We start from the raw sequence: 26,557 nt of genomic DNA, 5'->3' as shown, positions 1-26,557 counted from the left end.
GGAATGGAAATAAAATTTTTAGTGACCATAATACCCTTATTCAAGACAAAAAAAATAAACCATCACAAAGCTATAGCTCACTTCTGATCAATCGCTTGACATGTACACAAAATAAAAGCGCAAAGGCTAAAACAAGTTTTTGAAGCATCGATTCATTAAGGCATACTACATGCATACACTCCATCTGTACATATTCCAGTGCCAATAAATTTCCACCATGATGCCAAGTTTCTAGAAGTCATCTTCTGACTTTAGCAACAAAGTATACAGCTTAACAAAATATACAAACTTCCAGCAAGACTCCTAGCAATTGGAAGTCACCTTTGCTTCTAACTTCAGAGCACCAAAATATACTCCACTGGATTCCAAGTGATTGCAATTCACTTGGAATTTTTTACTACACATATCAAAATATACAGATGACCACCATCCAAAAGGAAGTTCATAGTTTTGGTCAACCATGGTTAACTACTTCCACTAACTGGGAGTTCAGCGTGCTACTTATATACTACACAAAAGAGAGCACACGATCTCCACATGCATGATTAAACTATAGTTTCTTTTTAGATTTTTTCAGGACTTGCCGAACAAACTCAGGTTTGAATTCATCTGGAGTAGTAAAGAAAAGATTCAGCCTTTCCTCATTCTGACCAATCATTAGAGCAGCCTTTACGATTTGATCCGAAGTAAACTCAGAAAACTTTGTGAGCCTCAAGTTCCTGGGTGAATGCACACTACAGTGCATTCATAGCCTCTGCATTGGCTGCTTCGACTTGCACAAGACTATTGAGTGCTTTAGAAATCTTAGAGAACTCCGATGCAACCATGCCATCATCTACAAATACCCTCTTACGGCAGGCTGCAGATTTAATTTCACTTGCTGGGATGCTATCATGGGATGATGGTTGTGAATGGGAGTCAACTGCATTTTCGAACTGGTGGGTTGCTTCAGTCACATTTCCTGAGGATAGTTCTTCATGCATTTCAAACTGATCTCTAGGGCCTTTGGCCTTCACTCCTTTTGCTAAGTCACTAGCATCAACCTCAAATAGCTTATCAAAATTCACAAAGGGCTTCCCATACAAAGCTGCTGCTCCAGGGCGACTCTGCATACATATTATGCTATTAGCAAAAAATAAATGTGATTGGAAAAAAAAGTATGGTACATGTGCATGTCCTTGTATACCTTTGCCCAACCCATGAATTGCTGTCTCCAACAACCATTTTTCTTTCATCATCCCAGCCAAAGCCACTACCAGATTGTTGAATATCCAATATATAGGACAATAGCTTCTTAAGTGTCTTCACTTTAGAAGCAACATGAGGATTAGCTTTGATATTAGCATTTGGGAGTCTTGTAGCGAGCTCTTTCTCAATAAACTGAAGGTACCCAGACTTGTGACCTGTGTCCACCTTCCAACCAGAGTCATTCATTTCATACAATACATCAATAAGTACCTTTTCCTCTTCTGCAGTCCACTGTCTCTTGTCTCTCCTCTTACTTAGCTTTATAGTTTTGCGTCCCTTGTACGTCTATTTCATACAAAAAAATCCGAAGATGTATACAAATGATTAGTGCATGAAACGAAAATTGCATTGAATACAGACACAGGGTACTAAGTAAAACATTGCCATAGTCATCAGTTCATTAACCAAGCATCAAGTTCAGTCCACACCACCATTTTTCACAATGTTCAAAATTACAGAACAATAGAGTAAGCTACAAAATCCATGTGAAGCATTACAATGCCAAGTTATCGGTGACATTTTGCTTTCCATGCATCATACTTGCTAAAACATCTCTAAATTCCGTCTCAGTTGACGATTCAGTACGGTCATTCACACCTAAGGTGTTGCCTTCATGCACTAAGAAAGCATCAACTTGTGGCTCAAATGGATCAGTGCTCATTTGTTGTCGGATGAGATTGTGTAGATAGCAACAGGCTAGGATTATACCAATTTGGGTATCTATTGGGTAATAAGAACCATTTCTAATTATACCCAAACGTAGCTTCAGTAAACCAAACATTCTATCACATTCCTTGCTGAAGAGTGCCTCATATTAAACAATTCCTCTTTTTTGTAGGTGGGTTGCTCCATTCTTTTAGGTGGTAACGCTGTCCTCTATATGGAGCGAGGAATCCATCACAATTCTTGTACCCAGCATCCACAAGATAATAGGAGCTTACGTTGCAGAAAGCACAATTTATTTTCTAAGCTTTAGTAGGTGTATATGGACAGTAGTCTGTACTTAACTAATATTGCTCACCACGAGGAACGTTGAGACCATTTGGCCTAGCCAAAGCATCTCGGAGAACCCTTGCATCGGCAGCAGACCCTTCCCAACCAGCTAATACATATGTGAATTGCATGTCAGGTGCACAAGCACCTAGAACATTTGTGTCAATTTCATTCTTTCTGGATCGATACCTTGGTTTATCAACTGCATGGACTCTAACTTTTATATATGTACCATCTAAAGCACCTAAACAATTCTATGAAAACAAAAACAAATATCTTGTTAGTCTGGAAAAAAAATATAGGACTGTTTATTATTTAATTTAGTTTTACCTTAAATCATTTCCATCTTTCGGCCTTACAGTTGTCTGTGATTGGTTGTGGGCTCTTAAGCAGCACCCTCCAAAGCTTTAGCACTGCTCCTAGCACATTATTAAAGTGTCGACTTATCGTCTATTGAGACCGTTGATAATCTGTCCTCATGGAGCGACTTTTCTCGTCGTAAGGTAGTATATGTAGAAACATTGCAACCATCTCCTCCACCTTGACATTTCTAGTATCCCTTAATCCCCCAATATCTGTGACCAAATTACACAAAGTCCAAAAACACCGCCTATCCATCTGCAGTTGCTCAACACATAGGATGTCACTTTCATAGATGATATCATTCAAATTCTTTGATCGACTTTCTGGGTCAAACCTACAAGGTTCCCTAATTAGCCTAATCTAACGCTTTCTAATCAATAGGAGGCAATGCACTACTAGCACATGTAATGCCATCAGAAGCCTTATTCTACGACGTCCCATTTGTTGGCATAAGACTAGGATGTCTCTCTTTGCTGGAGGACGGGCCATTTCTATGAAATAAAATTTGAAACTAATAATAGCTTCAAGTTTGGGTTCACTACACTTAAAACACATAGGAGTAAAACAAGGCATCCACTGGCAAAAATATACACACAATCAAATAGTGCGCAAACCACAATTAATTAAAATATGCATGACAAGATTAGGTACACTGAAGCATAAATAATACCTCATCAGTGTTGACTTGTTGGGCCGCGTCATCACAAGTTGGATAGGCGCTAACAACATTTTCATTATGCTTAATGTAAACCTCTAGAAACTTGGCCTAATTCGAATACTTCATCATGTCACAAACAGAAGCATCATCTTTGAGGTGGTCAATACCAGCGTCATCAAGGCTACGGCCAGGAATGGCATAGTAAAGAGTATCGCCTTCCTTGAAGCCTACAGTTTTAGCCAGCTGCACTAAATGGTAGTAGGACATTTTGTCCATCTCAGTTTTTGGAAAAAGTGTGATACGCCTCCATCATAAGTTAGTTCACCACGCTTTGAAAAAGCACCCCCATGATGCATCAAGATACTGATACACCCTGGAGCCATTATCTCTCTGTATTTGTGAAGTCAATGTTAGGTAAAAAAAATTAATTCATGCATAAAATGGCATATCCCTATGGATGCAGACTAATTACACATGTGAGGATACATTAGTGAAAATTACCACTAAAATAAAGTGGCGTAATGTACATACTAGTGACATTGGTAGGCAAGACCAAAAGCATGCATATATCCTATATAAGATCAACACACTAGGCTAATAAAGTAAGAGAGCACTAGTACTTATTATTAGTTAATCTAGAACGCATCTGAGAACAAACCGACCAACAGTAATTCTTTCCCACCTAATTTTTCTATACATGAAACTTCAGATTCATTGGATAGGATGCACAACCAATCATCAAGCATGGGGGAGAAAGCAGCCATCTATCAATGAAAGAAGTAAAATGGAGGGCAGGAACTGAGACGGGATGGAAGAATTAGAAAAAATCACCTGCTCAAGCTGGTCGGCGGCCGCGTTGCTGGAGCCAAGTAGGATTCAGGCGGGAGATTTAGCGAGGGCCGACCGTGCTTGCGGACACGAGGCTGAGCGGCGACGACACTGCCGTCGAGGCGACAGGCGAAGGTTCACCGAGGCACTCGGGTGCGTGGCTGCTGGGGCGCCTGGACGCGAGCGCGTGGAGGCGCGGGGGCGCCGGCGCGCGCAGTGGAGGCTGTGGACGGCGGCGGCGTCCAGGTAGGCGTGCGTGCTGGAGGCCGGGGGATCCGGGATGAGGGAGACGAACAGAGCACCGAGCTTTATGCAAAGTCACTTTTTCGATAGCAAAAAGGTAATTTCGTATGCCACTTCACCGTATCCCGCCCAAACCCACCCGCGCCGGTGGGTTTTGAACCATGAAACGTAAAACCCATACCCATACCGTGTCTCTTCCCAAACCATGTACCCAAACGTGGGTTTGAATTAGCCCTTGTTTAGTTGGACCCTAAAATTCAAAAAGTTGCTACAGTATCTGTCACATCGAATGTTTGTAGCCCGTGTATGGAGCATTAAATGTAGACGAAAAGAAAAACTAATTGCACAGTTTGGTGGGAAATTGCGAGACAAACGTTTTAAGCCTAATTAGTCAATGTTTGGACACTATTTGCCAAATAAAAACGAAGGTGCTACAGTAGTCCCAAAATCCAAATTTCACGAACTAAACAAGGGCTTAATTTCTTCTCCTACTTCCCTTTCCCACCCCCTGTTTCCATATATCCAAATGCCACCTTTGTGCACTAGAAACCATGCGCGGCAGAGAGCCGCGCTCCTGCCTGTGTTGGGCCAGTCGCCCAATCTGTGATGCGTGCGCTGAGTATGTGGAGACCATGAATCCGGGCGGCAGCTCATGCTCCTTCGCTGCTTGGATGATATGTAAGAACTAGCAGGAACCCCACGGCAAATGCGGCGGGTGCTAAGCACAAACAACTGGTCATCTTAGAAGAATAGATTCATTCATTATTATTGGCCCTGTTCGCTTGTGTTATAATCCGTACTTTTTGGTTTATCTTTTCAGCCGAAACAGTATTTTCTCTTACAACAAATCAGCCAGAACAGTGTTTCAGCGTGTAAAAGGAGCATCAGAACAACAAACACATAAATATATATTCTGTAATCGAAATACTAATTAATGTTCAAAGTATTACAAAATAGAAATCATTAAAAAGTCAAAATCGCCTATGAACACATTATCTATAGTAGCCTACTAAACAGTAAACGGTGGTAAACTGTTTTGTTTAGGGGGTAAACAAAAATTAAATGGTCAAAAAACAGAAAAAAAACAGAACGGAGATAAACTGTATTAAATGGTCTAAACAGCTATTTAAACGGTTGTTTAGGCGAACACGGGGTAAATCTAGTTCAGTTTTGTATGGATAAATTTGTATACTTAAGTTTATTATATTTATAAATGTGTACATTTGATATGTTACATGCATAAATATCTATATTTGGTTCTTTTCACATGCATAAATATATATACATATCAAAATAATTGATTTTTACTCGGATAAATATGTATAAATGCTAGAATACTTGATTTTTTACATGCACATATATAATTATATGTATTTTTTAAGTACAAAACCGTTTAGACCGTTTAACTTCGTTTAAACACCGTGTAAACAGCCTAAACGCGACGAAGGGCGACCGTGTAAAGATCGTTTATCGTTTAGGAAAACATTGATAGTAGGTACAGTCTAAGCCTTATTCTTTCTGTTTGAAGTAGGTGCTCAGAATTGACAGCACACTATGATAATATGCAACATGGGCATCACCACTCTTTGCTTGTAGGAAAAAGATCTGCATAGAGGTTTAGGAGGGTTCAGACTTCATATTGCATAGAAGCAAGAAGAACTAAACAGGAAGGTTCTGTGAACTGTAAAGCAACAATGTATCATTTATATACCTTATTAAATGGTCCCTTTCAATGAGAATGGAGATTTCATGGTCTTATGGTGCCAGCAACCGTAAAAGCTTGTGACACTATTTAGGTAGGCAAGCTGAGATGTGTTTCTTTGTTTCAATGAACAGAACTATTTAAGTATGATATGTAGAGGAGGTGGTGCATATCAGTGTTCATTGTCAGGTGCTTTGGTGCAAAGCATTATCGAAACTTCATGAGCTCCACATAGTCAAATGCAAAGTATTTATAACCAAGTAACCATGATGCATAAATAATAATTAGGTAATTTGGATGCCTCAATCTCATCAGTTAGAATGGTTGCATTAGGGAAAAATAGACAGTTTGTACCGAGGCAATGAGATGAAGAGCTTTTTTCTGTACCGAAGCATAATGAACCTGGATGATGATATGGATCTTTTCACTTGAGATGGCAATGGCTGTCATACTTGACTTGTCAACTACTCCAGTACCAATAGCCATCTAAAGAATTGCTAGCAGGTTCACCTGTTCAGTGTCAAGAGAGATCGCATGCAAAGAAACTAAAATAACTCAACTCATCATCATGCATAAATAATTAGGTACTTTGGATGCCACAATCTCGTCAGCTAGAACGGACAAAATTACATTTTGTACCAAGGCAATGAGATCAAGGGCTTTTCTGTACGAAAGCATAATGAATCTGGATGGTGATATGTATCGTTTCACTCGAGATGGAAATGGTTGTCTTAGTTGAGTTGTCAGCTACTCCAGCCGCAATAGCCATGTAAAGAATTGCTACTACTCCGAGATAAGCAGTTCCACGTGTTCAGTGTCAAGACAAATTGCAGGCAAAGAACCTAAAAGGACTTTAGCTAAAAAAAAGGAAAAGATAAGCAGCTGTTCAGTGTCGAAAGAAATTGCAAGAAAAAAAAACTCTCAACATTTATGCATAAGATATGTTGTAGGATGATGCAACTATTTGGCCGTGGCATACCTATAACCTTTTTTTAATCGAAAATGTTAACATGGACATGAGGATCTCTGCTGTGCCGCGACGGCCAGCTTCTTTGGATTCAGGCGTCCAGAGTTCGGATGCTAGTTCATACAGTGATGTCCAAACGCTAAACGCAAGATTGTTCATTACACAGCGCAATAAGTTGTGAACCAAAAAATTATTTCTGAAACCTGATACTGTTGGAAGGAGAGTGTCCTGAAAACATGCCCATAGAGAGAATGAGTGAGAGAGTAGGCTATGAAATTCAACATCGTAACTTGAACCACAATTTTTTTTGCTACATCTTATTAATAATTTCATTTACCAAAAGGTAGCATGGGTCATTAAGTTTTAGATTGATACAATTAGAAGAGATCTGATACTTTGGGTTCGACAAAACACGTTAAGCTATCAGATTAATAAGGAACGCAATGGTATTAGCCTTGACCTTTCCCTATATATCATCTAGTTGATGATATTTGGCAAGTAAGCTAAGACCATGTAGAGCTTACTTGCCAAATATCATCAACTAGATGATATATAGGGAAAGGTCAAGGCTAATACCATTGCGTTCGTTATTAATCTGATAGCTTAATGTGTTTTGTCGAACTCAAAGTATCAGATCTCTTCTAATTGTATCAATCTAAAACTTATATATATATATAATATGACTGACATGGCAAGAAGTCAAGTCTGTTTCAATGAAGCCGGAAAGCAACTAACTATGGTAGGATAGGAACATTACCTGCCTTACTAAATATTGAAGGCCAATTCGCTCTTAGGCTGACCAATGCATTGTATGTTCTGCGGAAAGCAACTAACTATCGTAGGATAGGAACATTACCTGCCTTATCAAATATTCAAGGGGAATTCGCTCTTAGGCTGACCAATGCATTCTATGTTCTGGCAGGTAAATATTGGGAAAATTACTGAAAATTTTGAAACAATATATGTTGCATATTCTATCACCAATTTTGTGAAATTACTGTGAAAATATTGTATCATCCAACTAAGGTGTGCAGACCTTTGGCATGCGCTCGCGCCGCAGCCTTCTTTTCTGCAATAAGAATGGCAATAAGCTATAAATGTTAGATATTTAGGAACAATCGTTGTGCAGATAAATGTTGTATTACAGCGAAGCAAAAAAATCCAAAGGCAGTTCCTGTTCTCTGCTTCGCAAGCATTCAGCATTGTGATTTAGCATAAGAAAATGCAAGTTCATTTCCTTGTGTTGGATCAATTAGTAAGGCCATTTCCTTTTGTATTATCCTTGAAGATTATGTGTTCACATCACTGAATCTGAATTGCCAGCAGTAAGCCTATTTTTGTGACGTAAATTATGAATTGACATTGCACTTCGGCCTCTCAGTTTGAATATACTAACAGCCCATCAGAAGAGTAAACAGGAGGCAAAAAGTTGGTACAAATTACCAGTTTTGAAGCTATTCCAGTATGTTACTTTAACCCATCCTTTTTTTGCCTCATTCCAACTGCATAAAAAATATGTTAGGTGGCTAAATGCTTAGCATATTCAAAGTACGTGAGGCATATACAGTAAACAGGGAAAACCCAGTTCATTGTTATGACATGTTTATAATGCTCGATACATACAGAAGGGATGCGGCATCAATAACATATTGTTAAGTGCAAATTCTAAAAAAAAATGAGTTCTTTATTTCCTATCTTCTTTGAGGTATAATCTTGCATATTATCACATAGGACATCCAGGAGTTGTAGAACCTGAAGCTCACTGAGCCTGCACCGCACATAGAACCAAGCATATAAATACAAAAGTAAGCAATGAAATATGTGTATACTAGAAAACAAAGCGCGGCGTTGCCGCGCCTGTGTAGAGTGTCGGCTATTGTGAAGCTGCATTTTTTGAGGTTCGAAAACGAACTAAAGGTTGATAACGACTAAATATTTAAGGAGGATGTCCTGAGCAAGAAAATGTAAACATTATGAGAATTGCATTTTGACCTTTTTTTCTTTCATTTAAATAGATACATGTCCATCTGGTGATGATAGTGATGTTAACATTAGTATTCCTTATGTCATGATGTTTCTTGATAGCAAATAGAAAACTATGTTCACAGATATCAGAATAATTGTCTTAGTTCTTGTCACAAGAGTAAAACAACATAGAAATAGATTAAAATAGAGTAGAAAAGATATTTTCCATACTTGATAGTTGATACCCAACCAAATACTAGATAGACTTAAAATTTCTGTATAAAGATCAGAGCACAGTTTTAAAAAAAATAACCATAGGAATATAGGATTATAACCTCATCTTAATTGTCCGGAGATATGAATGGATGTGTACATGGCCTGGCCAACGTCCAGAAAGGAAATGACAGCTATTATCATAGTTACACAGGGGCATTTCATCGAAGAATGGGTGATCAGGAAAGTAAAGTTACGGCAAGTTGAGTAAAACAAGAGAAGAATGGCTAAAAATGCGCCACAACTCAATCAACAATGAAAAGTCTTGTAATGTGATAAAGCAGCTTCTGGCAGTCACGTACGTCCATGTCCATTTCCCTTAGCCATAGCTCCTTCTGGGCACCTACACATGCAAAGTGCAATTATTTTTGTGATGCCCAGAATGTAAATACAGAATAGGAAGAATCAGAAGAAGGGGGGGAAAGGCGTTCCATCTCTTAGTGGTATGATAGTAAAAGAGAATCAAGGCATCGATGTCAAACAAATTATCTATCAGTTATGCCACAAACTTTGTAACTAAATACACGCTTGTCAATATTTGAGGCCAACATTGTTGACTTATTTGATTATATTCTGTCTAATATTGAAATTCTAAGATCAGAATGCAAGTGTAATAGGATGGGGACAAAGGTTTAGACTCAACTGGATCCAGACATGCCTTATACATAAGCATTCAGCTCTGAGTTTGTCAATGGATGTGTACATGGCCTGGCCAGCATCCAGAAATCTGAGAAAAGGTAATTACAGAAATCTCAAATACTAATAAATACTCTATAATTAGGGAGTAATATTTTGAAGAAGAGATCTTGTTTTGTACAGAAGAGTTTACCTTGCAGTCTTTTGTTCGTGCATCCTTGTGGCAACAGCAGTAGTAACCTGTTTCATGTAAGTTGTGGTTCGATAATATAAGATAGATGTTTTGCTTATAATGGATCTCTGCAAAAACAATTGGCCAGGCTCGAATTATTTGTACACATGGTTAGTGTTTCATATTGTTAAATGAACTCAAAGATTAAAAAGTTTCAAAGTGAAACTTATTTTAATAACATATATAGCTTAAATTACAGAAAGTATTTCTACACATAGTAAGTATATTTGTTTTCTTACTATTCCGAAGGTAGTTGACACTGTAATTACCAAATAGAAATGGACAGTGTTAGCTGGTGACTCGATGATGGCAAATTGGAAATCTAAGCAAATCGAGTAAAAAAATAAAGTTGATGCCTTTAGTTATTTCATCGAACAACTGGTATGCATGGACATTCACACATACGAGCGAGATGCTGCGTAGGAAAGTAGCACTGTAGCAGCAGAGAGGGGAGGAGCCGGGAGGAGATAAGGCGTGATCAGTGGGAAGAGTCTCTGTCACGGCTGCGGCTGCGAGGAGGGTGTTCCGGAGGTGGCAATGGCCGTGACTGCGAGGAGCCGAGGAGGGCGGCGCTGCTCACCTGCCCCGCGTGTCATGCGCGTGGAAATGAACGCACCTGAAGAAGCCACCTCCGCCTAACCCAAGGCTGGAGCAGGAGCTGTCACTGCTGTCAAGCAAATGAGGAGGAAAGGGGAAGGGGATGAGCCAATTCAAGAGGCGTAGCCGTGCAGGCCGCCTTTGCGGAGCTCGCGCGTTCCTAACACTGGACGCAAGCGTGTGGGCTATTTGGTCCGCGGTTGGAGCTGGGAGCAGAGGGGGCGGCGCTGCAAGGAGAGGAGGCGGAGCACGAGCGAGGGCAGTGGGCGGATGAGGGCGCGAGGTTGATTCGTGTCTCGGCATGCTCGTCACTCGGGGGCGTGGGGAAGCCATGGCTGGCAGTGGCGCTGCAGGTGCCGTCATGCCGGGTGGCCCAAGGTGGAGGAGATGACTCCTCGGTCGAGCGGGTTCCAGAATCCAGAAAAAGAGATATAATCAAAGTGCCCTGTATTTTGATTTGAGAAAAATCTGAGGAGATTTTCACAAAAATTGCTGAGAGGGTCTCTGGAGCGCGGGTTGATTTTCGATAAAGTGAAAGTCTTTTTTTGTAAAAAACCCAGATCTCATCCGTTCTGGACTGCGGGTTGATTTGGAAATAATCTGAGGTGTTTTTTGAAAAATATTCTGAGAGGCCCCTGGAGCGTGAGTTGATTTCCGAAAAATAGAAGGGTGTTTTCGTAAAATGACCGCAGATCGCCCGATCTGGGCCGTCCGCGCACCCGATCGAACGGCCGCGAAAAGCCCGTGACGTGGCACGTTGACTGGCCGCGGTTTGGGCGCAAGTTTCATATATAAAAGATGGTAGATAAGTATGTGAGGCCACACGATGCTTGTGAAGAACTAAAGATGGACCGGTCTCCTTGTGGAATGTTAATTAAGGGATAATTCCAATAAATATTTATCCTCTAAATATGTATGTGGCATGCTATTTTTTTTACCTGTAATCACTATCATTCGCCTCCCTCAGACCTTTACAATTTAAACGGCTATGCAAGGCCAAGTGATTTGTCGGGTCTCCTGCATTAGAGGATTCAGGAACACTCAAAAATTGATGGAATGGTGCCAACACTAAGAAACTAATATAATAATATGCTGCTAAGATTATGGAATGTTTGCTCTGTGAATTGGGAAAAGAATTCGTATCTGACAAAGATAGTAAAAGTACTATTTAATCGAAATGAAACCGTAATCAGCATTGTGAAAAATGGCCGGAAACTCGGAATCACTAAATTAAAGGCAACTGAGAGAGAAGCTAATGATTCACTTACACTCGAAATTCCAATCTCTAGGTCTGCCTGGAAAGAAGATGAAGAGACACATCAGAATGTATATGCGCATCACAAATTGCTGGAATAAAATGCATCATACGAAAGACAGATCCCATTTGCCGACAATAGATAGGCAGTAAGAGGTAGTGGCCTATGTCACTGGAACTCAAAATTGAGTCTTCTAAACAAACCGGTGTATTTCCCACTACCTGAGTCCAGCATCTCGTTAATCCATTCAGGGTGAGGACAAACCGGCCTCTAGCAGTGGCAGTGGTAGGTAGGGGAGGCAGCATACTGCGTTGAGAAAATCAGAATTTTGCCCTTATGGGGAGTGGGCTTTGTCCAAATGCCATCAATTTTGTGGGCTTCGCTGAAATGCCCTTATAAAACGAGTCCAACACGCTATAATGCCATTTTGAGTTTTAAGTCTACTTTAAAAAAAATCAGCCACAATTTTAGCATTCAGTGACCATTTTGCCCCTGAGCTCGTTGACCCCCTTGTCCTCTCATCTCTCCCCCTCTCGTTCTCTCGCTCCCGTCGCCTCCCCTTCCTCTCTCCCTCTCCCTCTCTCTCCCGAGGTGGTGCAGCGTGGGTGGCCCCCCTCCCCTCTCCCTCCGTCTCGATCTACCACCGGGCCGTGGCGTGGCCGGCGCAGGGCAGGGCAGAGGCATGGCCTTGCAGGCCAGTCGTCCTCATCTTTCCCCCTCTCCCTCTCTCCTTCTGTGGGCGCTCATGGTGCTCGTGCCCGGTGCCGGTGGGTCTCGGCGGTGCCACGGTTGGCACAGAGTAGTCTCAGGTGCTCCTATTTCCTCTTGTATTTTGGGATTTTGCTTTTGCCTCTCTGATTCGTCCCTTCGATGACTTCGATTCGTGTTCTAGGGTTTGGCCTAGAATGCCTGTTGTTCCAATGTTTGCATTCTCTGTGTTTATCTGTGAAAGGACGGCACCAATTGGCAATGACACTATCAATTCGTGTTCTAGAGATTGTGTCTGTGATTTTATTTTTGCAGCTTTTTTCTCAGTTTTTCCCTCCCCCGTTCTTGCTTCGATTCTTCATTTTGAGACCGATTTAGTTCGTTCTTTTTTGCTTAGATTCGTGCTATGACATGAGTTGATGCTACCCCTTAAGTGAATTTGATTGAATCGAGTCGAGCACGAAGAAATTGAACAAATTTTGTTTTTGGGGAGTTTTTCGTGTTCTTGGTCGTGATCTAATTTTCCTAGAGTTTGGGTTGAAATTGGGCGATGATCTCTTAGAGTATGCTCACCAACTCCCTTGTGATGGCCTGTGAAAAGTTTGGTCACGATTTGTTTTGATTTGGTCCAGTTTTTCGTCGATTTTGTGGCCGCCGGTTTCCTGTTCTAGATTTCCAGTTCTTCGTTTCTTCCTGCTTGTTCATCGTGGGAGGCCGAGCAACAGGAGCCGCGTGCTCCCAGTGCCAGAGCAGCGCTTGGTCCAGGTGGGCACTCGCCCAAGCACCCAGGTCCAGCGACCGGTCGCTCGCCTAGGTGCTCTGCTCAGCGGTGAGCAGCTCCACCGCTCAAGCCCCTCTCTGTCTCCCACCATCTCTCTCTGTGCCCGGCGGCGAGCAGCACCACCACCCGCACTTCTCTCTCTGCTCGCTTTCCCCCACCGATTCAACGAGCTCAAGGGCAAAATAGTCACTGAAGGCTAAAATTTTGGCTGAATTTTTTTTAAAGTAGACTTAAAACTCAAAATGGCATTATAGCGCGTTGGACTCGTTTCATAAGGGCATTTCAGCGAAGCCCACAAATTTAATGGCATTTGGGCGAAGCCCACTTCCCATAAGGGCAAAATTCTGATTTTCTCTATTGCGTCCCAGCAGCAGCAGGGGCACCAAGCTAGGGAGGACCACGTTGAAGGACGCGCTGGTGAGAACGGCGACGGACGGGATACGTGGCGCAGGTCGAGGTCATGGCGGCAGAAGCCTACAAACATGGGTAGGCAGTATTAGCATAGCAACCAGTATTAGCAAGCATACTCCTTTTGGACATTTCATCGAGCACTGCAATGGCATAGAACAGCAAGGGCTAAGGAGACAGCAGTTGGGGACCATGGAGTGATGGAGAGGAAGGAGAACGCAGGGAAGAGACGATGGCAGGGCAGGCACAGGCGAAGACGAAGACAAACCCACGAAATCGACGGCCACTGAAGTGGTGGTAGCGACCAACGCACAGTCCCGCCTGCACCGTTGCGCCGCCAGGTCTGTGCTCGCCCGTGGGAAGCTTCACGCACGCCGTGGAGGTCCGGCGGCGCGAGATGCCGCGCCGCGACGCGCCGGGCAGGGGGAGGAGAGGAAGGGCGAGCGTTAGCACCGTGACGCTGGCCGACCTGGAGAGGACACGCCATCGACCGGAGGCAGCGCGGGCATGCAGGAGGTGAGGGCGCAAGGGAGAAGTGGAGGGGGCGGGTGTGCGTGGCGCCGTCGCCATCGTGCAACTCGCTGGCCAGGCGGGGGGGTGCAGCGGCAGAGGCTGGATGGCCAGTGCGGGGATGGATGGGCGAGGAACCTCCTGGAAGGATCCAGGGAGGACGGGAGCAGGTGGGCGTGGATCTATTTCCGTTTAAGCATGGGCAGCGAACAGTGTGAAGGTTGAATCGGTGGACGTTGGTGCCTAATCGAACGGGCAGGAAATGGAGGAGACGTGGCCGAATGAGGGAGCTGTAAATGGTGTGGTATATAGGAATAATAAGGGTAGATGACATATGGTAGATATAGTAGATATCCATCAATATTTTTTATTTTGAATGAGAAAAATACTGTGATGTAAAATGATAATAATTGAAAATAGCAAATAATTACCTATGATATTACGATGATAAGAATATGCAATTTGCTACTTTCTAAAGGTGTAGCAAGTACAGATCTTACTTTGAGTGTGTAAACAAATAAACAATCCAACTCACAGTCCCTTATCCTTGTTAGAGCACCCAGCCAGATATACTTTGACTCTTTTGAGTCCTTTGATTTCGCTGGTGGATCAATCTGGACTTGAGGACATGAACTCTAAAGTTTGTGACATATAGTAGCAACAAGTAACTAAATGTAAAAATATGTGCAAGCTGATAATGTTGGCAGCTGAATATTCACTTATGTAGTTCCAGCTTAGCTGGCACACTTTTAGCACTTACAAGCTGATAAAAGTTATAAATGATTGAATTTGCAAGGACATTGTACTAGCATCGTTTGATCTGTTAACCATGCTTCAGAAATAATCTTGGTGAACTTTAATAGGGGTCACTCCTGATAGATCTCTTATATATAGCTAAATTTGTCTTTCTTCAACTCAATCATGCCACCTGCAAGATATTGTAAAGCAAAGGATGATAAGAAAGGATTTATGTAAGTAGACATCAAACTTGAATATGTTCTACAGCTAAATTTATAATTATAGATCAAGTTGGCTGAGTGTACGAAGATAGCCAGCCGCCATGGCACGGCACGACAATCATTGTCACAGTGTGCATATCGGCATGGTACACAGATGTGCAACCGGTAGCCACATGCATTTCCTTGTAATAGAAATGCACATAGTACTCTGTACATTTCAAAAGGGTACAATGAAATGTCTTGATGTTTAGGTCATTTAACTGATGAAATTAAGGATAATAGGAAGCATCAGTATGAAAAAAGTGAAAGTTAAACATGTTTGGGCAGGGCTGAGAGGGAAGTGGCACAGATAGAGCTCCATTTGAACCAAGATGTCGCATGTTGGTATTTATATCCAAGCTGTATGTGGAAAAAAATTAAACATCATAGGCATGGAACAAGGTACAGATATGGATGAGCTAACACTTGGTTACTCCAGTAGACTTATTAGTTAGTTGTACCTATGCTTGGATTCATTGCCCTTGATCTTGTATAAAAAGCAACACACCATACCATCGCAGACACACGCATTGACAGATAAATTTATGAATACAGTTGCCCAAATTGCAAAAAATACGATATTTGGCATTCAAGTTGTTGTATGCTTGAAATACTAAATTTGTGTATAAAAATGATAATAATCTTGAATACTGTCTTTTTCATGGCCCTATAATGAGTAATTAGTCCCGTTAGTTTTTTGCCTAAATCCTACATATGTTTAGCAGCCCTACAAAATATGAGTATACTTGTTCGTCAGTAATATATTCACGTGCCTGAACCTTGATTGCTTCTGCTGGGTTTCAACTTTAGTCTACCCCAACTTATTTGGGACATAAAGGCTTTGTTGTTGTTGTTGTTTGTCAGTAATATGACACTAAACAAATGCTCATGCACAAATGTCATTCTGTTGTTTTAATTCCTGCATATTTTATTTGACAGTTTAGCAAACATGTGAAGCTAATTAAAGCCTGAAACTAAACACATCAAAAGGAAAATTGGACCGGGAGCTGAGTAGCTGGCACGTGTGCTTGTCAAAGTAGCAAAACATATGGATATGTAAGTGTAGAGCACATATTAAAAAAGAGAGAAATCAGAATGGGAGAAATATGTGTTTGATACCTGAAGTTGCTTGGCATAGTGCAGTAGGTTCTTAGTGTTGTCAGTTGTCACCTTGTCACGCGATGCGCCCTTGCTAGCTGCACTCGGAGATGACTGGAGAGTGGCAGCCCCTCTATGTCACATTGAAAAGCTAGTTCCTGCATTAGCATGCCACCGTGCGTAGAACTGGTGAAAATAATGTTGCAAGCCAAGAATGTCTGCTGCGGCATTCAGTCAAATACCTTTTGAGCATAGGAAGGGGACTCAACAATGATCCAAAATCAACGGTAGGAGCACGGCTATTCTCGCTGCTGCAGCAGCCACGCGGGCCGCGCGAGCACGGCGCAGCAACTCTCTCTCGCTGCCCTATCCGTTTCGGTGCAGGAATCGTTTTTAGAGATTAGAGATAGATTTTGTCATGGTCAACAGGAAACGGGTCTTCATTTACTTATTAAGTTTGCCTTTCGCTGCAGACGTTTGGAGGCAGGTGCTGGTGTGGCAGGGATTCTCTCTACCTCCACAGCTCTATGTTGCTAGTCACACCTCCAATGTTAACTGGTGGGAAGTTGCTAGTCACGGCCTGTCATGTAGTGGAATTTGTGAAAAGAACAAAACCGTAGAATTTTCCAAAATGATAGCATAATAACGCCTCTAATGGTGGTGCTATGATGAACAAAAGAAGACATGGAGCAGCGGAGCAGGCCTTTCAAAACTTGGAAAGGAAGTTATTTTATTTTGTTTTGATCTTTGAGTTGTTTGTACGTTTGCCCTCTCCTCTGAGGGATGATGTGCAGCCCTATAGGACAAAACTGTGCTTTGTTTCTTCCTCTACTTTAATGCAAGACAGAGCTCTTGCCATTTTTCTTCAAAAAAAAAATAAAACATGTTAGCTCCAAACTCAGTCCCACATGTGATTCTTCCGGGTGCAAACAAAAAGGCGTTGCAGGGTTCAAATGCTCATCATCAAGTACTAAAGTTCAGTACTAAGCAGTGTAAGCACTCAAAAAATTGCCATCAAGGATAACCCGGCTTGTATCCCTAATGTTGAGAAGCAATATTATCATTGATGATTGCCACGCATTCTTAGAGAAAAACAACTTTAGGCCCTGTTTGGATACAAAGTATTTTTGGAGCTTTAGAAGAAAAAAAACATGGTTTTGTGAAATACTTTGGTTTTAGAGTGCCATGAAGTGTTTGTGTGCAACAAGCTTTATGATTTTGAATCATAGTATTGCTGAATGTAGTCTTTTTGGAGTTTTAAAAACTCCACTCTAGACCTCGTTTTTCTCAACCACAGTTTTGCACATCAATAATTCTAAACCTATAGTTTCTTAATACTATGGTTTCTTAATACCACACCATCCAAACAAAGGCCTTATACAATATAATTGAAACAAGAGGGCACAACGATGAAGAGCTTAGTATATATAACATGTTCTTTTGGTTTTGGAAAGACTCATAGATCTCTTGTACGGTGACAACATGTTGCTTGCAAATGCATACAAAGAACATCGATCTCTTTGATCATCTACTACAGCTGAGAATACACATCCTATTAAGCATATCCGCAGAAAAAGATGCGTGAGACAGAAAGTTCTCTCTGAATACGTCGGTGCACTTCTCCCTGAATCAATGGCTGCTGCTGTTAATTTGCCTTTGTTTGTTATTTTTGTCCCTACTAGTCGATACGAATGCATGAGCCAACAAGCCAATGTTTCCACCTAGCATATTGGATAGTGATTGCTTTATCATGCAAACTAATCGTAGAACGTTCGTCATAGGTAAACTTTTATCTCAGATCCGCTACTGCGTCGCATCTTCTCTTTCAGCTTCCTGAGCAGATGATGTAGCTAGCCATGCAGTGTATGGACATATAGGCGGATGTATATCCATGTACCTGGGTGCAGCGGTTGCACCCACGTAAAAATGAATAACAGAGGTTAGAGCCAAAATTTTCACTATGCATGCACCCACCATGTCAAGTCCTTACCGTAACGACAAGGCAAGCACACTCACCTTGGATTTGCTCTAACTCTACCTCAACGAATACCCCAATAATGTTCAGGTCTCTGCTTCAGTCTCAAGGGGTACAGGTGTTCAAGCATGCATGCAGTTTCTCTTTTCCTTTTGGAAAACGACGTACATATAAATTGATAGAGGTGTATCCAGTATTTGAAAGAACCTCGAAAGAGGAGACCATCAAAATGTCTGGGTGGTGTAGTTGGTTATCACGTTAGTCTCACACACTAAAGGTCCCCAGTTCGAACCCGGGCTCAGACAAGTTATAATTTTTCTTTTTGTATTTTTTCTTCTGCTGGAAGAGCTAATTTTTCTTTTTGTATTTTTTCTTCTGCTGGAAGAGCTAACTATTGCAACTTTCTTCTACAATTTATTTTTTGGAATTTTCTTTGTTCTGCTGGAAGAGCGAACCTGGGCTATATATATATATATATATATATATGTTTGTGTTTTTACTTCTGCTGAAAGAGCTAACTATTGCAACTTTCTTCTACAATTGATTTTTTTTTTTTTTTGTATTTTCTTTCTTCTGCTGGAAGAGCTAGAGATCGAACATGTAAGTGTAGCATTCTACCACCCAAAAAAAACCCTGAAAAGGCCATGCATGTGTGACAGAGAACACCCACTAGGCCACTACCACCTGTCCCCCGTTGCCACGAGCACCCAGAATGCGAAACTAATGACTCACTTCACTGCTTATTTCAAAAGCCCAAGTACAAATCTACAACCTGAAATTAGCAAATTGGGCTTTTGCAAGGACTGAATACTCTATCCGTCCCTCAAGAAATACAATTCTGGAACAGTATCATATTTTAATATATCACCTTTGACCAATTATAGATAAAAAAGTATAAATATTTATAGTATAAAATAAATAGCATTAGATTAAATACAAAATGTATTTTCGTAATAAATTAATTTGGAGTCATAAATGTGAATATTATTTACTAGAAAATTGGTCAAACGTGAAGCACTCAAAGTGGCACGCAATACATAGTTGTATTCTTTTAGGGATTGAGGTAGTACATGCTACTCATCAATTCATCGTAATCACAAATTAACATTGACAAATGCAAGAGCAGTATAACATGTTAGCTCCAAACTCAGTCCCACAGGTTATTCTTCAGCAAACAAAAGGCTTTGGGGTTCAAATGTGCATGTACTGTTCAAATGTTCACCAAGTACTAAAGTTTAGTACTAAGCAATAAGCACTCGAAAAAATGCTATCAAGGATGAATTAGCTTCTCATATATATAGGAGGTTGTAAGTAACGTGCTGAACTGCTGATAGTGCTAAACTTGATGGGGACTGTAACATGTTGAGGAGCAAGCAGATTAATTATATTTATTCAAGGTTAAAACCTGCACAATGACGATTGCCACATTCTCAGAGAAAAACAACTTATACAATTGAAACAATAATTATGTCACATTTCCATGAAATCTTGGGCTGGTTACCTCGATCATGTGCAAGTAGCAGCCACTTGTCAACAATATTTTAAGAGCAGGAATAGTATAGATCCTGCTCACTGCTTTGGTTTGTTTGATGAATCTAATCACCGATAAATGTTTCTGATCAATACCCTGTTTTGCTGAATTTATATGTTGGTTCTTCTGTTTAGTTTACTCAATGTTTGTCGTGCAAGGGTTGACCTGAGTATTTAACAGCAATGCTTCTCTGCATACGCACAGGGACATGGCTTTCGCACAGAACTTATATCCATGATTTTGGATTTAAAACCACGATTCTTGATATTTCCTGGTATGCTCTGTGTTTTCTTATTTAGATAGAATCAGGTTCTTGATGCTAAGACATATATGATATATTGCAATATCTTAATACATTTAGAGATAATGGACTAGATTGCATGATACTATTGTAGGAGGCTGCTTTGTTGAAGGTGAGTGGTTAAGAAATGCCTTTAGGTGGAGAGAATCTATTGGTCCATGGGAAGAGAGACCTGGACACTTCGGGGATGTTTGGCATTACTGGACTGATGATGGCCTTGGATACTATGAATTTCTTCAGGTGCCAGTTTAAACAGCTTCCATTCGACCTTTCCTTCCCTGTTGTTGCCCTCACTAACAACAATTAGCTTTGAAAAATACATCAAAGCTTGCGGTGGACCTGGATGCTAAGCCAATCTGGGTATTCAACAATGGTAATTGTTTTCAGGTTGTTAAATTTTTTAATCACTGTTGGCTTCTTAATTGACAGAAAGTTCCCTCTTGTAACTCAGGAGTCAGCCACAATGGTGAAGTTGATACTGTTGCTATTGCTCCTTTTGTAAAGGTATGTTTTGACTCCGTAGTTATTTCTCTAGCATACTAAACATTTCTTGATATAGAGGCAGAAGAGTCTTCACAAATTTAAAGCATCATACTTTCTCAACAATGGGTGCAAATTACCATTGTATATCAGAACATTAGATGTTATAATAACATTTCATTTTTTGTGAGTAAGTAAGCATATCTCAAGATTAAAAACTTTATTGTCCATGATGAGAACAGTTACATATTATTAGTTTTGAATAATTCTAAAGTTATTTCTTTTTCAAGAATGCTGAAAACTATATGATGGTGGACTTGATCCTTTACTTTTCAATCCAGGTAGTTCACAACTTCACATGCAGAGATGATGCTTGGCTTGAGTTTTGCATTCACTTTTACCAAGATTATCCATGAAATAACCTTTTCTGTTTATATGAATAGCACCTCCATGAACTAACCTTTTCTGTTTATATGAATAGCACCAAACTCAATAAGATACCTTATATCTTTCATAGACTTAGGTAGTTTTTTTTTGAAATTAACTTAGGTGTTTTTTTATACTCATAATTGTAGCTTCTTCTTTATGGAACTGTTTGTCTTTCTACAGGATGTATTGGACAGCATAGAATTTGCAAGGGGGGATGCAAATTCAACATGGGGCTCTGTTAGGGCTGCAATGGGGCACCCTGAACCATTCCCAGTGAAATACGTTGCGATTGGAAATGAAGATTGTGGGAAATTTTTTTACCTTGGTAAATTTACCAACTATATTTTTGTACATCCTTGGGCGGCAGTTTCTAACCAACCTCTCTTCACTAGCAAAGAAACTAATTAAATTGAACATATCTCCCAGAAGTAGTTGACATGGAAAATACTTCAGCTACAATCTGTTGTAACCTACTTTTAGTTTCATGGCGTGATATTCTCTATTTCTGTTGAATAGGTAACTACCTGAAGTTCTACAATGCTATAAGACAGGCCTACCCAGACATTCAAATGATTTCAAATTGCGATGGTTCATCTACACCACTTGATCATCCTGCTGATTTATATGACTTCCATGTAAAATTCTTGCTGCAAGTCTATTTGTCTCAGTTTTCTGTCTTCATCCTGCGGTTCTGTTTAATTATTCACTGCCAATTGCCTTTTCTTAAATTTCAGCGGTGCTTCTCTTTTCTAGGTCTATACTGATTCTAAGACTTTGTTCAACATGAAGAGCACATTGGACAGAACATCTCGTAGTGGACCCAAGGTAAGTTTTGATTCACAAGGAAGATTCTTGTGAAGGAGCTCTCTTTCATGAGTAACATTTACATTGTATTTGGGATTTCTTGACACTTCTCTTGGGATGTTCTTAGGGCAATATGAAATGAGTCCTCTGTTTCTTGTAGAATATTTGTGCATAACTCTTGAGATAGATAGAGGATACAATTCTTCTAGGTGTTGTGAGTTGTGACTCTAAATGACAATGAGGAACACATATATGTGGGGCCAATGTGATCTGTGATGTTATTTCCATGTTCTGGGGACTCTCAAGAACTTCATTGATTTTCTTGCTTAGTTACAACATCATACATGTCTATTGACGTCACCATATTCTGTTTTGACAGTAAATATCTTCTGGATATGATTCAAATGCAGCCTTTCATGAGTGAGTACGCTGTTTGGAGAGGTGATGCAGGTAGAGGAAGTCTTCTTGCTTCATTGGCAGAAGCTGCTTTCCTTACTGGACTGGAGAAGAATAGGTGATCCCTCCTTTTTAAAAAAAAATTGTTAGTTGTAGGTTACCTGATGATCAAACCCGAGTCTTCACAGATGAATTTAGATGTTACCTTTGCTCGTTGAGTCACATGACCTGACAGAATTCTGCCTGCTCTAGTCTCATTACGAAGATAACCTTTACTGTGAGTTGATGACCTTTGTTTTTTCTTCCTTGCAGTGACATTGTTTACATGGCAAGTTACGCGCCACTGTTCGTAAACAACAATGACCAAAATTTAGTACATATGGCCTTACACTTTTCCCACTGTTTCTCGTCGTGTTCTTGTCAATCCAACTTTGTGATAATTCTGTTGGGATAAATCAATCAGGTGGAACCCGGACGCTATCGTCTTCAACTCCTGGCAGCATTACGGCACTCCTAGTTACTGGATGCAGACACTCTTCCGCGAGTCTAGTGGTGCTATGTTCCATCCAACTACAATCAGCTCCAGCTACTCTGGTTCGCTCGCAGCGTCTGCGATTACTTGGCAGGACTCAGAGAACAGCTTCCTAAGAGTAAAGGCAAGAAAAAAAATTTCTTGCATCCATCATAGCCTTTACTGTATCTATTGATCTCTGGAAGCTCCTGTGCAGGTTATAAACTTCGGGTCAGATGCTGTGACCCTGACAATCTCCACGAGTGGACTCCAGGCCAGTGTCAACGCTCTGGGATCAACTGCCACTGTTCTCACATCAGCAAATGTGATGGATGAAAATTCCTTCAGTAACCCAACCAAGGTAAATTTGCCCCTTTGTCTGTGCTTATTACCTGTGTGTGCCTGAATGATCGTATGTCTCTCAACACCTGTTTGCGCTCTGTTTTCGGTCTCGTGTCCTCTGAGATCCTACCTGAATCTGAATGCTGATGGTGAACAACACCTGTTTGGGCAATGCTGCCGAGCAGATGCAGGTCACACTGGCTCCTCACTCCTTCAGCTCGTTCGATCTCGCCCTGGCTCAGTCCAAACTTGTCGCGGAGATGTGAACTGGAGGTGTGGTGTGATACGCAAATACTAGCAACACAGCCTACTTAGTTCAGGGGTGGTTGTTGGCATCTTCATAAAGCTCTGTATAATGTAACAACATTACGCCAGATACTAATAAATAAAATCACATCAGGTTGGTTTGCTTTGCATGACACAGTAAGTAATTAGATGTCACGACATTTTTAATTTGTTTTTTTACTCATTTTATTATTATGATATGATTTCCCCAAGAAAAAGGCAGTTGCAGACTACCAGTACAGCAACAGCAACATTTTCTCCCTATTATACGAAGAGAAACCCTCTTCATTTATTAGTATAGACCTCGCCGAGCAGCGCGACGGCGAGCTTGGCGAGCATGAACGCGCTCTGGTTCTCCGCCGTCACCGGCGACGCTGCCTTGCTCCTCTGGAACCCGTCCTCGCGCTCCCTGGCTGCGGCGGCGGCTTCCTCCAGGCACGTCGTGGCCTCGCCCTTCCTGACGCCCCGGACGGCGGCCGCGCATCCGGGCTGCCTCCGCACCGTGCCGTCGTACAGCGCCTGGCACGACCGGAGGCAGCGCGCCGTGGCCTCGTCGACGTCGACGCCACCACCGTCTCTGCCGCCGCTGTCCTGCAGCAGGCCGTCGATCTTGGCCGCCGTGGCGGTGACGTTGGCCGCGAGGAGGTCGGCGGCGATGAAGGAGTAGGCCTGGTAGTCCATGCAGTGGCTGACGCTCCGGCCGTCGGAGCCGAGCGCCGCCAGGCAGAACTGGACGTCGAAGAACTGGCTCCCGCCGCCCACCGTCTTGCATGCGGGGAGCGCGCATGGGAGGTCGGCCGGCTCGGCGTGAGCGCCGGCGAAGAAGAGAGCAAAGAGCAAAATGCTGGCAGTCGCGGTGGCGGCTGCCATGGCCATTTTCAAGGTGGATTCTTTTGTTCTGACTTCTGAGTTAAGTGTACTCTCGTACTCCTAGCATGTGAGCTCGGGATGGGTGGATTTTATACTGAAAGACTAGCTTCAACTTGTGCCAGCTGTCAACTAGAATTAATGATGTAATTCATTAGTTACCCATTTATGAGCACACATTTTTATAGGCATTGATATCTGAAACCAGAAATCACGATAGGTGGCAGAAGGCGTTGACCACTTCGTTAGCACGCAACGAGGGGAACGGCCACCCGTAGTACCATGTGCCTTACTAGTTTGTCACAAACACTACAAATTTATGTGCATATAAATTGGTAGTAATTAATGATGCCAGGCTCTGTACTAACTGTTTGGTAGAGCTGTTTGTAGAGCTGTTTGGTAGAGCTGTTTGGTAGAGCTTCGGCTCCGGTCAAAACAGCTTTAATTATAGCTTCATCTACAGAATAGATTCACTCGAGGAGTTGAACCAATTTTTTTTTACCATTTGGCAAAATAGCTTCGCCTGCTAATCCAAAAGGAAGAAATGTCCATAATACCTTTTTTTTTCTTTTTCTCCTTTTCTTTTCTTTTCTTTCCAACCTTACCTGCTCCGCCCTACGCCACATCTCTCCTTCACACACGCACTCCCTCCCTCCCTACCCCCCTCCCCGCATGCGCCTCCGTGCCCTGCCGTTGCGGCCGCATCCTCGCACCATCTCCGCTCGTCGCTCCGTGGCTAGCCATCCTCGCACCATCTCCGCTCGTCCTTGCGCATCTGTCTCCGCCTACGTCCGTCGTCGCGCAGCCGCATCATCATTCTTTCCCACACCGGCCGTGCTTGCCCCGACCTTGCCCGCACGCCTCCACAAAAGGCGACCATGGCTGCATGTGGGGGCCACCCGTGTGAGGCGAAGCCCACGGGAGCTAGTATTTTGAGATATTTACTTGTATAGTTTTTTTTAAAAAAACGTGTCTTCCTCTCATGGCCCTATTTTTTTTCTGAACTTACTTGTATGTCCTGAAAACGAAAATATCTTCCTTCTATGACCTTCCGTCTAATTCAGGCTATTGATGGTGTTAAGTATGGGATAAAATGACCATTTTACTCCTGATCAAAAAATAAAATTGCTGAGTTTAGTAATCTGTTTTAGATTTAGAGTAATATTACACAAATAAGGTCACACGCAACGGTACATAAATTGTAGTTTCTACGTGATTAATATGCTGTTAAAACTTTATATTATTTTTTAAGCAATCTCAAATAAAAAAAGTGAAACTATAAAGTTGTAGATCCCGTTGAGAGCTACAACTTTCATATATAAAGTATCTCCATTTGACAATATATAAGAAATATACTATTTTTTCAAGGCGACAAGCGCTCGTAGATGATTAATATACTTCTTAAACTTTGTTTATTTTTTAGCATCTTAACGACCTCAAATTAAAATACTCAAAACTATAAAGTTGTAGATCTCGTCGAGGGCTACAACTTTTATATAAAAATTATCTTCATCCGAGATCATATGAAAAAAGATACAATTTTTTCATTGAAGCTTTATTCTTTTCGCCAGGGGTAAAATGGTAATTTGACCCAACACTTAACAACGTCGGTAGCCTAAATTAGACTATTCAGAGATTTTCTCTTTGGGGCCACACACGTAAGTTTATCTCTAGTATTCTTTTTGGCTCCTTTTCTCTCTCCTTGATTTTTAGCGTCTGGCTGAGGGAGCAGTGAAAGATGTGCGCCGGTAGAGAATCCCTACCAAACAGCCTCGTAGTCTCAAGCCTTACTAGTCTACTCTGTATCACAAATTTACTTGGAGTATTTACTATGATAAGAAAATACTTATCACATTCTATTTTACACTATCCCTCTGTCTTAAATAAATAAATTCTATACTTGTCATAAGTTAAACTTTTTTCTAAGTTTGACAAATTTTATAAAAAAAAGAGCATAAATATTTATGGCATCAAATTCGTATTGTTATATACCATGAGATATATTTTCATAATGTTTATTTACTGTCATAAATATTGATGCTCTTTTCTATAAAACTAGCCAACTCTAGAAATTGATTTATTTAGGAACCGGTAGAATATCCTAGTGCAGGGATATTTTTTTACCAAAAATTTCTCTAAAAAATATGTTCTACAATAATTTGAATTATGTCT

At 41.3% G+C, this 26,557-nt stretch overlaps 3 protein-coding genes, 1 long non-coding RNA gene and 1 other non-coding gene across 9 annotated transcripts; 2 read left to right on the top strand and 3 right to left on the bottom strand.

The window, feature by feature from the left end:
• Positions 1-168: 168 nt before the first annotated feature.
• LOC136483325 (uncharacterized) lies at positions 169-4,545 on the bottom strand. 5 transcript variants are annotated; one of them, XM_066480349.1, is made up of 6 exons: positions 4,094-4,545; positions 3,275-3,652; positions 2,572-2,859; positions 2,270-2,495; positions 1,187-1,533; positions 169-1,106 (listed from the first exon to the last, which is right to left on the bottom strand). In XM_066480349.1, the coding sequence occupies exons 4-6, from the start codon at positions 2,324-2,326 to the stop codon at positions 1,064-1,066; spliced, it is 447 nt and encodes a 148-aa protein (XP_066336446.1). In that variant the 5' UTR covers positions 2,327-2,495; positions 2,572-2,859; positions 3,275-3,652; positions 4,094-4,545; the 3' UTR covers positions 169-1,063. The 5 variants fall into 5 exon arrangements, 2 of the variants coding, with proteins under 2 accessions (XP_066336446.1, XP_066336445.1); XM_066480348.1 differs by having other exon boundaries at positions 1,459-1,533; XR_010765413.1 differs by lacking the exons at positions 2,270-2,495; positions 2,572-2,859.
• A 3,145-nt stretch (positions 4,546-7,690) lies between these two features.
• On the bottom strand, positions 7,691-11,086 carry LOC136483327 (uncharacterized). Its single transcript, XR_010765415.1, has 4 exons — positions 10,070-11,086; positions 9,884-9,967; positions 8,446-9,583; positions 7,691-8,071 (listed from the first exon to the last, which is right to left on the bottom strand). It is a non-coding gene; the product is annotated as an uncharacterized lncRNA (long non-coding RNA).
• Positions 11,087-18,439: 7,353 nt separating this feature from the next.
• LOC136479118 (alpha-L-arabinofuranosidase 1-like) lies at positions 18,440-23,499 on the top strand. The gene is made up of 13 exons (XM_066477087.1): positions 18,440-18,466; positions 20,175-20,244; positions 20,366-20,511; positions 20,599-20,644; positions 20,723-20,775; positions 21,361-21,505; positions 21,697-21,815; positions 21,934-22,005; positions 22,395-22,498; positions 22,693-22,749; positions 22,844-23,036; positions 23,109-23,266; positions 23,388-23,499. The coding sequence occupies exons 1-13, from the start codon at positions 18,440-18,442 to the stop codon at positions 23,497-23,499; spliced, it is 1,302 nt and encodes a 433-aa protein (XP_066333184.1).
• TRNAV-CAC (transfer RNA valine (anticodon CAC)) lies at positions 18,671-18,744 on the top strand. Its single transcript has one exon. It is a non-coding gene; the product is annotated as a tRNA-Val (tRNA).
• A 186-nt stretch (positions 23,500-23,685) lies between the features above and the next one.
• Positions 23,686-24,420, bottom strand: LOC136483324 (uncharacterized). Its single transcript, XM_066480347.1, has one exon. The coding sequence runs from the start codon at positions 24,392-24,394 to the stop codon at positions 23,804-23,806; it is 591 nt and encodes a 196-aa protein (XP_066336444.1). The 5' UTR covers positions 24,395-24,420; the 3' UTR covers positions 23,686-23,803.
• Between the last annotated feature and the right edge of the window lie 2,137 nt (positions 24,421-26,557).

Source organism: Miscanthus floridulus, chromosome 9 (assembly GCF_019320115.1).
Source record: "Miscanthus floridulus cultivar M001 chromosome 9, ASM1932011v1, whole genome shotgun sequence".
NCBI lineage: Eukaryota > Viridiplantae > Streptophyta > Magnoliopsida > Poales > Poaceae > Miscanthus > Miscanthus floridulus.
This window is presented reverse-complemented; position numbering and strand designations above follow the sequence as displayed.

What these genes read in the sequence shown, in the direction of transcription:
- LOC136483325 (XM_066480348.1), bottom strand. Translation starts at nt 2,326, where the DNA reads ATGCAAGGGTTCTCCGAGATGCTTTGGCTAGGCCAAATGGTCTCAACG. An exon ending in TGGTCTCAACGTTCCTCGTG is followed by an intron (nt 1,534 to 2,269) that starts GTGAGCAATATT and finishes TGTATGAAATAG; the next exon opens with ACGTACAAGGGACGCAAAAC. An exon ending in GGACTGCAGAAGAGGAAAAG is followed by an intron (nt 1,107 to 1,458) that starts GTACTTATTGAT and finishes ATATGTATGCAG; the next exon opens with AGTCGCCCTGGAGCAGCAGC.
- LOC136479118 (XM_066477087.1), top strand. Translation starts at nt 18,440, where the DNA reads ATGTCAAGTCCTTACCGTAACGACAAG. An exon ending in GATACTATGAATTTCTTCAG is followed by an intron (nt 20,512 to 20,598) that starts GTGCCAGTTTAA and finishes AATACATCAAAG; the next exon opens with CTTGCGGTGGACCTGGATGC. An exon ending in TGGGAAATTTTTTTACCTTG is followed by an intron (nt 21,506 to 21,696) that starts GTAAATTTACCA and finishes TCTGTTGAATAG; the next exon opens with GTAACTACCTGAAGTTCTAC.
- LOC136483324 (XM_066480347.1), bottom strand. Translation starts at nt 24,394, where the DNA reads ATGGCCATGGCAGCCGCCACCGCGACTGCCAGCATTTTGCTCTTTGCT.